The sequence below is a fragment of the Typopeltis vanoorti genome, chromosome 15 (genome assembly GCF_054136105.1).
Source record: "Typopeltis vanoorti isolate ZY-2024b chromosome 15, IOZ_Tvanoo_1.0, whole genome shotgun sequence".
Lineage (NCBI taxonomy): Eukaryota > Metazoa > Arthropoda > Arachnida > Uropygi > Thelyphonidae > Typopeltis > Typopeltis vanoorti.
This window is the reverse complement of record NC_143563.1, coordinates 75,970,809-75,984,768: the sequence shown is the minus strand read 5'-3', so window position 1 is coordinate 75,984,768 and position 13,960 is coordinate 75,970,809. Positions and strand designations below refer to the sequence as shown.

At 35.5% G+C, this 13,960-nt stretch overlaps 1 protein-coding gene across 1 annotated transcript in view; it reads left to right on the top strand.

Annotated features, from left to right (window-relative positions):
* Positions 1-13,960, top strand: part of LOC150098903 (serine hydroxymethyltransferase, mitochondrial-like) — a 206,980-nt gene that overhangs the window by 108,270 nt on the left and 84,750 nt on the right. Inside the window, exon 7 of the mRNA XM_090405829.1 lies at positions 2,849-2,988. Coding sequence (XP_090261955.1) covers positions 2,849-2,988 — 140 coding nt within the window. The remainder of the gene's footprint in view (positions 1-2,848; positions 2,989-13,960) is intronic.

Sequence of the window (13,960 nt, the reverse complement as noted above, 5' to 3'; positions counted from 1 at the left end):
TTATGAAAATGAAAAAGATATAAACATAAAAATTGCAAAATATTTAAAAATAACAGGAGTAATTAACTCTATATTTAAACCAAACCTAGCTCAAAAACAAACCAGGCTAAAAGTATACAATACATTAGCCCTACTGGTCTTAATGTATGGAAGCGAAATCTGGTCAATAAAACAAAAAGACAAACAAAGATTAACAACAGCAGAAATGAAGTTTATGAGAAAAACTGCAAAGTATACCCTATTTGATCACAAAAGAAACGAAGATATTATGAAAGAATTAAACCAAGAACCAGTAATTGAAAAAATTAAAAAATATAAACATAGATGGATGGAACACGTTCAAAGAATGAAAACAGAAAGATTACCAAAACAAGCCTTAAAGTACAAGCCATTAGGAAAAAGAAAACCAGGACGTCCTCTTAAACGATTCAACGATGACTTCTAAGGCCGGAACAGGCCATACTAGGCCTAAATCCTTGATACGGATGATGATGATGATGATGTTCTTGCCAAAGTCCTCCCATGACTTTTGTTTAGCTAGTTTTACACAGTGTTTAGTTTTCTTACATTTGTCTCTGTATTCTCTAAGAGCACACGCTGACTTATTTGCCAGGAACTTTTGATATGCTTTCTTCTTTTCCTTCACTGCCTCTTTAATTTCCTGTGTCCAACATGAGTTCTAATTTTTCTATCCTTGCAGACAACCTCACCACATGCCTCTCTGGCTGAATCAGTCAAGGTTTTCTTCAAGGCTTGCCACTGAATCTCTAAAGTTTGGTTCCCATTCTCAAACCTTTCATTTTTTCTTCAATAATCTTTTTGTATTTTAGTCTATAGTTCCATCTGAGAGCTGCTCAAATTTTATTCGCATGTAAAACTTTCTTACATGTTATTCTTTTCAATATGAAATTCAATTTTATCCTGCTCAAGACTAAATAGTGATCACTTACAATTTCAAATTCTCTGTACACTCTGGTGTCCTGCACAAGGGAGAAAACATCACTATCAACAATAACATAGTCAATGAGACTTTTCTTATTTCTTGCCTCTTTTCTCCATGTGAATTTGTGCACATTTTTATGTTGGAACATGGTGTTAGTAATAACCAGTCCATATCCTGAGCATAAATCCAACAAATATTTCCATTATTATTAGCTTTGCTCTTTTCTCCAGATTTTCCCAATATATTTTTGTATGTCTGACAATCATTTCCTACTCTGCTATTTAGATCCCCAACAAGGCAACTTTTCCTTTTTCATTGTGTCAGATGCTTACTCTAAAGCATTAAAAAATTCCTCCACTTCTACCTTAGTAGAGCCTTCTGTGGGACCATAGGCACAAATAAGTCTCACTCATTGTCCAGTTCCCCATTCTGATATTTGCCCACATCACTCTACTTGAGACTGCCTGCCATTCAAGAAGATTAGCCTCGTATTTAGTGTTGAATACAATGGCTACTCCTTCTTTTCCTTGATTGTCATTGCCTGAATATAACATTTTGTATTTATTGCTCAGAAAGATCTCACCAGTTTTTGTCTTTTTTGTTTCAGTCACCCCTATTATGTGGATCTGGTACTTATTTCATTCCTCAGCTAACACCATTTCTTTGCCATTCAGGCTTCTTATGTTGATAGTACCAATCTTTAACTCTGATGATGTTGAGTTGGGGTGTGTTTTCAGATTTGTTCCAGTAGCTGACTTTTCGCTGTTCACACTGGTGGTGAAAACAATGGGGGTCTTGTTTAACTGGGCGACTCCCCAGCCGGCATGAAATTTTGTCATGTTGTACCATCATTTTATAATTTGGTTTAAGCCAATAAGAATTACAGTTTGGTTGGCTAAATCCCAAATTGGCTAAAAAAACTTTTTTTAAAAATCATTATTTTTAAACCATAAAGTGTTTATGGTTTAAAATGTTTCAGTGACCATACCACCTGAGATTAGCTCTGCTAATCTCAGGTGGTATGGTCATGTAAACATAATGGGAGATCAATGATTGGAAAATAAGTGTTTTCTGCCAGGTTGGCAGGAAAAAGGCCCAGAGGAAGACTAAGATATAGGTGGATTGATACAGTAAAAGTGCCTTAGAAGACAGAAATATAAGATAAGATTGGTTAATGTTGGAGTCTTGACTCCAACATTATCCGATCCATATCATTACCATTATCGTCTAAATAGATAACAGATTGATTTGGAGGAAAATTGTAGTTAGGAAGTTAGTAATGATGTAAATTTTTCATGTAGTATATCATATCCTGTATACCCTCCCCCCTTGAGGGGGAAATACATATCAGGATTTTGATGATGATCATTGGTATATTATTATACTGATATGTATGAAAAGTTTATTTTATTTTGTGAATTAATTTTTAATTTTGTATATATTTTGTTTAGTAATATTTTTTGATTTAAAGTTGTTTTTTCCTTTTTTTCACCAGATGTCATACTGGATTAACAAATTTAATCTAGATTAACAAAGATGATTTACAAAGTATTTAGATTCATCTTACTTTTGTAGTGTCATGTAGCTTGTGTCCTCTACATATGTATGCTTTCCTGATGATGACCTCAACATAGAGGTCAACGTCAAATATTATTTTTGTAATTATAAGTAAAGTAATTTTTCCAACATGTGTGTGTTTATATCTTCATAAATTCTTCACTATGAATGCCAACCACCATGTAACCTTGAAAAAAAAAATTACCATATTCAGATATTTCACTGAAACTTTTGCTGTGTTTTTATCTCACATTTATCTTAACCTTAAAATATGTTGGATAGTTTATAAATTGTTATCCCATTTGACTTTTTTCAAACTTCATATATATCTTTCTTTTGGTTCCCTAGGTCTGTGATGAAGTAAAGGCTGTTCTTTTATCTGATATGGCTCATATCAGTGGTTTAGTTGCTGCTCAGGTCATTCCATCACCATTTCAATATTCAGATGTTGTAACAACAACCACCCATAAAACACTTCGTGGTGGCAGGTAAGAAAATAGTCTTTTAGTTTTATTCAACATATATACACCTAAACCTCTTTTTACGCAATAGATACGTTCCTAAAAATTAAGCGTAAATAGAATTCGTGTAAAAAGAACTACTGACTCCATAGAAAAAGTGAAGATTGGTTCCAAACCGGAAATATAAGCAAAATAATGAAAAAACAAACATTAAATTCATTAGGATCATAAGATTTTTATTTAGATTTCATGGAGAACACACATACATATTATGAATTTTAATAACTTAAAAAAAAAAAAACATATTCATTTCAGTTGTTTGCTAAGGATTCTATAAAAAAATTGTTATTCGCTATCAGTTTCTGACAATAAACGCGAAAGCTTTCATTTTCGTGAGACTATAATAATGGCATTATCATCATCGACTTTGCCTCAACTTGTGGAATTCTTCTTGTCATGTCTTGAACAAAAGTACCACTGGTTGTTTCATTAGTTTTAGGCATGAACTCAGTTATTAATCGCTATGTTAATGCTTTAGATAAGTCGCGATATAATTCTCTGTATGAAGACATTAACAACTTAAGCTCACGTGAAAACTTCCCTGCACATTCTTCATTTGGATCATGTCGGGCAAAATAATTGTCTAAATTACTGGCCAGTTTAAGACCTTCTTTAATTATATCAGCAGTAAAAGTTGGATTATCTTGATCATTATCATTAACTTCTTCGCTTACAGGAGTCTCAGAAACAATCTCCACTGTTTTGTCTTCGCTAAGAGGTTTATCAATTAACAATTCTTCGATATCTGCTGACATAAGATCATCGAGTCCTTCTCCGCCAATTTCACATGCCAAACTTATTATATTGGGGAATTCTGCAGTATGATTGAAGGGAACAGGAGCTTTCTCTTTAACACATGCGGGACAAATAGCTTTCCAGCATGCATTCATAGTTTCTGGTCTCAATTCAGATAATGATAATCGAACCTGATCAATACAATCCATAATTGAAAATTTTTTCCACACATCCATAACTGACAGTGTTTCAACATCATTTAGCTTGTTCAAAATGTACTGAAATGTTCGTCTGACACAATATGTTTTAAAAGTCGCAATTATACCCTGATCTAGAGGTTGTAGCAATGATGTGGTATTGGGTGGCAGGAAAAAAAATTGCACATTTGGGTATTCTATGGCAGGATGGCATTATCAAGAATCAAAAGCACTTTAAATTCGAGACCCTTGTCATTCAAATAGCGTCTAACTTCTGGCACAAAATGTTTGTGCCACTCAGTGAAAATATCAATTATCACCCAAGCTTTTTTGTTGGCCATCCAATGAACTGGCAATTTTTGAAAATCTACGCCTTTCATTGGCCGTGGTCTTAATGATCATTTTATGAGCAGTGGTTTTAACATTCGATCTTCTAAAGCATTCAAACAAAATAGGAGTATTATGCGATCCTTTGCTGCTTTGAACCCACCAACAGTTTTTGCATTTTTGATACGTAAGTTCTGTTCGGCATTTTTTTTCCAGAAAAGGCTGGTTTCATCCATATTCCAAACTTCTTCACAAGTGTAACCTCCATCTTCGATTATTTTAGCAAGTTTTTGTGGAAATGTTTTAGCAGCTGTTTCATCAGCAGAAGCCATTTCACCTTTAATTTTTATGTTATGAAGAGCATGTCTTTTAATAAACTTAGCCAGCCAATCATTACTTGCATGAAATTCATATTTTTTCCTCGACTGAGATGAAGTATCTTGCTGCAGTTTTTTAATCTGTTCATAAATTTCAATGCTGATTGCTTGATGAAATTTCGTCAACTGGCATTCTTTTTTGTACATTATCTTCTATCCACATCGCTAAAGCTTTTTCGGCCTTTTCTAGAACAACATCTCTTGTGTATGATGATAATTTCGCACTCAATTTTGTACCAGAACATACCTCTTTTCTAATAGCCTCTTCATTTTTCTTTATAGATCTGACAGTTGATTCACAGACTCCAAAATGCTTACCCACAGCCGTCACACCTTCCCCAGTTCAAAGACGATCTGAAATTTGAATTTTTATATCTAACGAAACGGCTTTTCTTTTCTTTTTTTTTTGGTTATCGGCAACATCATGTGAGGGCTCGATTAAAATCTTCGGTTAATGAAATGAAAGTTTGAAAATTACATATAGCTTACCATTTATTATTTCTTCGCAAAATTATTAATTTTATAAAACGATTTTTATTTTGATTTCACTTAAAAAATGCAAATACAAAAAATGCAGTAACTGCTTTGTCTACTCAAACACCAAATTCAAACTGCTAAGAACTGCTTTTTTATGCACAGTCAGTTATGTAATTCGGGGAATTCCCAATAAATGAAATTCATAAGAATTTAGAATTTTCTTAATTGAAACGAGAATGCAGTTCTACAAAATTCTCAGAATTTTTCTTGAATTTTGGATTTTTTCCTAACTTAGAGTTTAGGTTGGTTGCATAAAATGAATAAAAATCATGTTAAAAAAAAGACCTTCTGAACTATGCAGTGCAACCACTGTAAGACTTTTAAACTTCCATTCTTGAGCATTTCTGGTCGAATATCATCTACTCCTGCTGCCTTTCCACATTTCAGGCCTTTGATGGCTTTTTCCTTCAAGTATGGATATGTATTGCTGACTGCATGCCTATTGAGTATTTTTTACCACTGTGTTATCACTGCTTGTTTCATGTAGCAATTTTTCGAAGTAATTACGAGAGTGATCTGAAATGGCAAGATTTTTTTTTTCTAAGTTGGTACATCTGTCATAAGCATCTGTGTGAAATTGCAAGTCATTCTATCAAGTAGTTTGTTTTATGCAACTGTTTAAAGCAAAAGTGTTGTCTCTATCTCTTGAAATGGATAAAATTGAGTATTGTGTGGTTATAAAATTATTTTAAGAGAAGCAGCCAAAACAGTGGACAGAAGCTGGTTGTTCCACACCAAAGAAGACAAAGTCGGTTCCATCAGCAGGCAAAGGTCATGGCATCGGTGTTTTGGGATGCCAAAGGCATTTTGTTTATTAATTATCTTGAAGGTTTAACACCAAAAGAAATTCATTCGAAATTCATAAAATTTTATGGGCACTCTTCTCCTTCATTTTTGACAATTAAGAAATTGGATGCTGAGTTTAAACATGGCCGTACCAGTCGTGAAGATGATCCATGTGATGAATGTCTAAAAAGTGTAACAGCACCAGAAATCATTGATCAAGTGCACGATATGGTATTGATCATGTAGGATATATTTTACACGAAGAATTGCAAATGAAAATGCTTTGCGCAAGATGGGTGCCGTACTTGCTCACAACAGATAAAAAAACGCAGTCGCATGAAAATCTCTGAACAGTGCTTGGAGCATTTAAACAAGAATAAAATTGATTTTGTGTCTCAATTTATTACTATGGATGAGACTTGGATTCATCATTACACTCCAGAAGCTAAACAGCAGTCAAAACAGTGGACAGAAGCTGGTTGTTCCATCAGCAGGCAAGGTCATGGCATCCATGTTTTGGAATGCCAAAGTCATTTTGTTTATTAATTATCTTGAAAAGGGTAAAATAATAATCAGGGAATATTATTCTGATCTTTTAACCAGACTAGACGAAATAATTCGTGAGAAAAGATTTAGTTTGCAGAAGAAAAAAATCATCTTTCATCAGGACAATGCACTTGCCAACAAAGGTGTTTTATCAATGGGAAAATAAGGGATCTGCGCTATGAATTGTTGGAACATCTGCCCTATTCCCCAGATTTGGCTCACCTCTGACTTCGACTTCTATCTCTTGCCAAAACTAAAACTCTTCCTCGCTGGTCAGCATTTTCTTCAAATCAAGAGGTGATTGCAGCTGTAGAGGGGTATTTTGCAGATCTTACTGAGAACCACTACAGGGATGGGATAATTGTCCTGGAGCATCACTGGAATAAATGTATTAGTCTTAAGGAAGATTATGTTGACAAATAAAAATAATTTTGAAATAATAAATTCGTTTTTTCATTGTTAGGCCAGTAACCTTTCAGAACACCCTCATAATCCATACTTCAAGGATATCTTTTCCTCCAATTTTCATGTTACCTTTATCATCTCTAATTCCTTTTACAGTACTCTTTCCTCCATTTCTTTCTTTAACAACCTCCAGAATATCTTACCACATTCTTGATATTTATTTTCTATGTTCTTACCAAAGTCTTCCCATGACTTTTGTTTAGCTAGTTTTACAAAGTGTTTAGCTTTCTAACATTTGTCTCTGTATTCTCTAAGACCACAAACTGACTTATTTGCCAAGAACTGTTTATATGCTTCTTCTTTTCCTTCACTGCCCCTTTAACTTCCTATGTCCACCATGGGATTCTGATTTTTCTATCCTTGCAGACATCCTGAACACATGCATCTCTGGCAGAATCAATCAGTGTTTTCTTCTTTGCCACTGACTCTCCAAGGTTTGGTTCCTGTTCTCAAACTCTTTAATTTTTTTTTTTGGATAAAGTTTGTGTATTTTATTTAGTCTACGGTTCATATCTGAGAGCTGCTGAACTTTTATTCGCTTTATAACTTTCTTATATGTTCTTCTTTTCAATATGAAATTCAGTTTTATCCTGCTGAAGGCTAAATGGTTATCACTTCCAATTTCTAATCCTCTGTACACTCAAGTGTCCTGCACCAGTATGAAAACATCACTATCAACAAATGAGACTTTTCTTACTCTCCATGTGAATTTGTGCACATTTTTATGTTGGAACATTGTTTTAGTAATAACCAGTCCATGTCCTGAGCAGAAATTCAACAGGTATTTATTTGCCATTATTATTATCATTTCCTATTCTGCTATTTAGATCCCCAACAAGGACCAACTTTTCCTTTTTCATTGTGTCAGATGCTTTCTCTAAAGCATTAAAAAATTCCTCCACTTCTACCTTAGTAGAACCTTCTGTGGGACCATAGGCACAAATAAGTCTCATTGTCCAGTTCCCCATTCTGATATTTGCCCACATCACTCTACTTGAGACTGCCTGCCATTCAAGAAGATTAGCCTCGTATTTAGTGTTGAATACATGGCTACTCCTTCTTTTCCTTGATTGTCATTGCCTGAATATAACATTTTGTATTTATTGCTCAGAAAGATCTCACCAGTTTTTGTCTTTTTTGTTTCAGTCACCCCTATTATGTCGATCTGGTACTTATCTAATTCCTCAGCTAGCTCCATTTCTTTGCCATTCAGGCTTCTTATGTTGATAGTACCGATCTTGAACTCTGGGGATGTTGAGTTGGGGTGTGTTTTCAGATTTGTTTCAGTAGCTGACTTTTCACTGTTTGCCCTGGTTCTCTAGCAAAAACAATGGGGGCCTTGTTTAACCGGGCAACTCCCCAGCCAGCATGAAATTCTGTCATGCTGTACCATCATTTTATATTTTGATTTAAACCAATAAGAATACAATTTGGTTGGCTAAATCCCAAATTGCCAGCCCATCCTTGTTCGTTCAGTATCCAGGTAGATACCTAACACGGTGCACCGGAGGAAGGTGAGGATTGGACATTAGGTTAGAAGCTCTGGTCAGTTCTCCACATTCCTTTAAAGGCTATGTGGAGGTCTCCTCTCAGTTATACAGCTTTGAACCTTAAGCATCCCTAGACCAGTTTGTACTTTTTTCAAATCCATAGTCACATGGAATTAATGTTTGATTAATTCCATATAACTTAACTACAGAACTTAAATGTAGATTTTATTTTCTCACAATTTCTCAAATATTTGTAAAAAAAATATATTTCTCAAATAAACTAAAAGTATGATCTTGACATCATGTATACAGCCTGAACCTAGCTTGTTTTTTTAAACGTTTATTTATCTTCTGCAATTTTTTCTTGCATTTTCTCAAGTATGTTTGCATAAATGTTGTTTGGAACACTTAGTAGAGAAATTCCTCTGTAATTGTCACATTCAGTTATAGTTCCCATCTATAAAAAAGGATACAAGAGCCCTCTGCTACAATCATCTGGAATTCAATTTTGTCATTAGGTCTTTTGAATTATGCAGCATAGCCACTGAAAATCTTTTATACTTTTCCACAATTGAGAGTTTTGATCAAATATCATCTACTCCATCTGCCTTTCCACGTTTTAGATTGTTGATGATGGTTTCTCTACTTCGTGTTGATATGTATTTCTAATTGCATTCCTAATTGCAATATTTTCTACCAATATGAGGGTTGTTCGATTAGTCCTTGCAAAAATGAAGAAAACATAATTTTTTTGGGACAAACATTTTTTATTTTTCAACATAGTCTCCTTTGAAGTCCATACACTTAGTCCCACGATGCTCGAGTTTTTTGATCCCGTCCATATAGTATGATTTGTCCAACTCTTCAAAATAGACAGTTATTTCAGCAATCACCTCATCGTTTGATGAAAATCTCTTTCCTGCCAGCCATTTTTTGATGATTGGAAACAGATAGTAGCCTGAGGGAGTCAAATCTGGAGAGTATGGGGAGGGTGCGAAATGACTTCGTAGCATAAATTGAACAATTTTGTTCAATTTATGTCACATTCAATTTATGTAACAATTGCAGAAGAGTGAGCGGGTGCGTTGTCATGGTGAAAGAATCTTCTTTTTTGTCAAGTGTGGTTGTTTTTCCTTTATTTCATTATTTAAACGATCCAGCAAAGATGCATAATACATTCCGATAATTGTTTTGCCCTCTTCCAAGAAGTCTGTGAAGATTATGAAGATTATCCCAGAAGACAGTGGCTATAACCTTTCCTTCTGAAGGAATGGTTTTCACTTTCTTTGGTGCAGATTTCCCATGTGCAACCCATTGTTTTGACTGTTCCTTGGTCTCAGGCTGGTAGTGATGAATCCATGTTTCATCCACTGTTACGAAACGATGCAAAAATTCCTCTGGATTCCGTTGAAACAGCTTCAAGCTGTCCTTGCAACAGTTCACACGTTGATGCTTTTGATCCACTGTGAGCAAACACGGCACCCATCTTGCGGATAGTTTTCTCACATGTAAATGTTCATGTAAAATATTATGTATGTGGTCATTTGAGATGCCAAAGCCTTAGCAATTTCACTCACCTTCACTCTTCTATCATCCATCACCATATCATGGATTTTTTTCAATAATTTCTGGAGTAGTGACCTCAACAGGATGTCCAGAATGTTCAGCGTCACTTGACCACTGAGCTTAGCTTTGGTTTCCTGAGCCGTTTTGCCTTTCAAAAAGTAATGTTTTTAATCACTACACAAAATTCTTTCTCATCCATTTTTCACAAATCACAGTACTTAATCGATTCAAATGAATTCCAAACACAGAGTAATAGATCTATCTGACTGAAATTTAGTGTGAGATCCTTCAACAGTTGCCAGTAACTAAAAATAATCTTGATACGTACTGGTGGCGCCACCTCTTAGACTTTGCATGGACTTATCGAACAGCCCTCGTATTCTATCACTACATGTTTCATTTAAGTCTTTTGAAGTTATTAATCCATATGTCCAGAACATCTTTAGTTTCAGTTTTCATGTCAGCTTTATCATCTCTCATTCCTTTTGCTGTACTTATTTCCTTCATTTTTAATCTTTTTCTCTAGCCTCCAGAACATTTTGCCAGATATCTGTTTTTTATCAATCTTCCCATGATTTTTGTTTAGCTACTTTTATAAATAACTTAACTTTCTCTTACATTTTTCTCTATATTCTTTTAGGGCATTTGCCAATTTACTTGCTAGAAACTTTTGATATGCTTTTTTTTCTCTCTTTAACTTCTCTTTAACTTCTTTGGTTTGCCATGGCATTCTGATTTTGCTATCCTCGTAGATAGTTTCACTACATGTCTCCTTAGCTGAATCAGCATTTTCTTCAGTGTGCCACTGAGACTCCAATGTTTGATTCTTATGCTTGAATCTATCTATCTATCTATCTATCTATCTATCTATATATATATATATATATATATATATATATATTTTTTTTTTTTTAATAATGTTAATATGGTTGAGCCTACAGTTCACGCATAAAGGTCATTCAACATTAATTCTTTTTACAACTTTCTCTTTATAATATGGGTGATCACTTTAAGTGACTAAGTGATAATCACTTCTAATTTTGAATTCCCTGTTTACGCTTGTATTCAGAATAAGTATGAATAATATTGCTATCAACAGTAATATAGTCAATAAGATTTTTTTCCTTATGTTTTTTATCCATGTGAATGCGTGCACATCTTTATGTTGAAAATGGTGGCAGATGACTAGTCTGTGTCCTGAACAGAAATCCAGCAGACACTTACCATTATTATTAGTTTTGTCCTTTTCTCCAAATTATTCTTAAACATTTTTATATGCCTGGAATTCATTTCTCACCTTGCTGTTCAGAATTCCAACAAGAACCTGCTTTTCTATAAGCTGCTTTCTCTGACTCAAAAAGTTCCTCTACTTCTTCTGTAGGAGAACTTTTTCTGGGTTCAAAGCCACAAATATGTTTTATTGACCAGTTCTCAGTTTTGAAATTTACCTTAAATAACTATTTTTAACTACATGCCAATCAAGAAGTTTATCTTCATGTTTTGTGTTGAATGCTATTGCAACTCCTTCCTTTCCCTGATTGCTGTTCACTGAATATAGCATCCTATATTTATTTTACAGGATTTCACCTGTTTACTCTTTGTCTGAGAGAAGTACCATGTGGATGCCAATTACGTCTGCATGATACTTCTCTAGTTCTTCTGCCAGTTCAGCTTGTTTTCCATTGATACTAATATTGATGGTGTCTATTTTTGGTGACATTTGTTTCGGTTTGTTTCACTAACTTACTTTTTTCAATATTCAGCCTGATTATCTGATGGAAACAGTGGGATGCATTGTTTAACTGTTTGATGCCCCAACTTTCATGAAATTTCATCAAGTTGTACCATCATGTTTGTTTCTTATTAAGCTAATACAGATTACAGTTTTGTTGGCTAGGTCCTTAACTTCATTCATTCAGTTTCCATGTGATACCAACTAACAGGGCACCATGGGAAGGTAAGGATTGGATATTAGGCAGATGCCCTAGTGTCAGTTCTCTACATTCCTTAAAGGTTATGCAGAAGCTCCTCCAAGTTATCTTTAACCACGCAACAGGCCAGGACATATATATAAACGACCATGTTACAATGGATGCGAAGTTGTTATTATTATTATTATTATTACTATTATTATGGGCAACTCCAGGGAGTCATTGCACTCATCGAGGGAGGCCCCAAATCATATTCATCACAACTATTTGACATTCATACAGTATCTATCATACCTCGCCTTAAACTCATTCACTGTCACAGCATCCACCACAGACTCAGGGAGCGCATTCCACTCATTCACTACTCTAAAAGTAAAGAACCCAGCTCTAACACCTTTACTAACCACACTTTTGCCCAGTTTCCATGGATGTCCCCTAGTCCTCCCACAACCAGCCCTGTTCTCAAAAATATCTTCTGAATTAATTTTATAGAAACCCTTCAGTAATTTGAATGTCTCAATCATATCTCCCCTCCTCCGCCTATCAACCAATTTTTGCAACCCACAAATCCTCAACCTGTTCTCATACGGTTCATTCCACAGACCTGCTATCATCTTGGTCACTCGCCTCTGGATCCTCTCCACCTCCTCCCCATCAAGAAGAAACCTAGGTGACCAAATCTGAGCACAGTAGTCTAGATGGGGTCTTATCAAGGCTCGATAGAGAGGAACAATAACCTGCTTGTCTCTGCTTGTCATCGTATTCTTCAGCAACCAAGTGATTTGATGAGCTGTTTTGGTCACTTTTGCAATGTGTCCCCTAAATTTCAATTCCTTATCTACCAACACTCCTAAATCTCGTGCCTCATCAATTTCCTGGAGCACGGTTCCACCAATGCAGTAAACTGCCGCCAATCTTTTCACCCCAAAATGCATAACCTTACATTTTGCCACATTAAACTGACATCCATTCTCCTTAGCCCAGACCTCCAATCTATCCAAATCATCCTGCAAAATTTTGACGTCATCTGCATTCACTATTGCCCTACCCAACTTCGCATCATCCGCAAACAAATGAACTGTTCCTCTCAGATCATTTCCTATATCATTTATGAACAGATTAAACAGCAGTGGTCCAAGAACAGATCCTTGTGGCACACCACTAGTCACAGGCCGTCTTGTGGACTCTACTCCCGAGTAAACCACTCTCTGATATCTCTCCGTCAACCACCCTCCTATCCATCTCACCAACCCTATGTCCATTCCCATATGCTGCAATTTACTGATTAGAATTCCATGTGGAATCCTGTCAAAGGCCTTGGCAAGGTCCAGTAGAATCACCGTAAACCCATTACCCTTATCCAGTTCAGCCGTCACTGTGTTATAATACGTGAGCAAGTTACTGAGGCATGACCTACCCTTCACAAAACCATGCTGTCCCCGATACAGTATCCCATTTTCTTCTATCCAATCTTGTATTTTCCTCTTGACTATTTTCTCTAAGACCTTGACAATGATTCCTGATATGCTAATCGGTCGGTAATTTACTACAGCAGTCTTGGAACCACCTTTATGCAGTGGAACTATTTTCCCCTCTTTCCACCCGCTCGGGACTAACCCAGACCCGAGACTCAAATTAAACAAAATGGTCAAGGGTACTGACAATTCTTTAGCTGCTTCTCGTACAACACGAGCTGGTATACCATCCAATCCCACAGATGTATTGACATTGAGGTTATGCAATAGACTACTCACCTCCACTTCATTAACCACAATTCCTGTATAATCTACTGGTTTATTCGTTTCTGCAATGTCACCACCTGGATGATATACTTTTGCAAAGTGCTCACTCAGTAACTCAACTATCTCAACTGATTCAGTTACCTCCCTACCATCGGCATTCTTTAAAATCAATCTGCCATGTACATTTTTCCTTTTACTTGCTACATATCTAAAAAACTGTTTAGGATTGTCTTTAGCCTG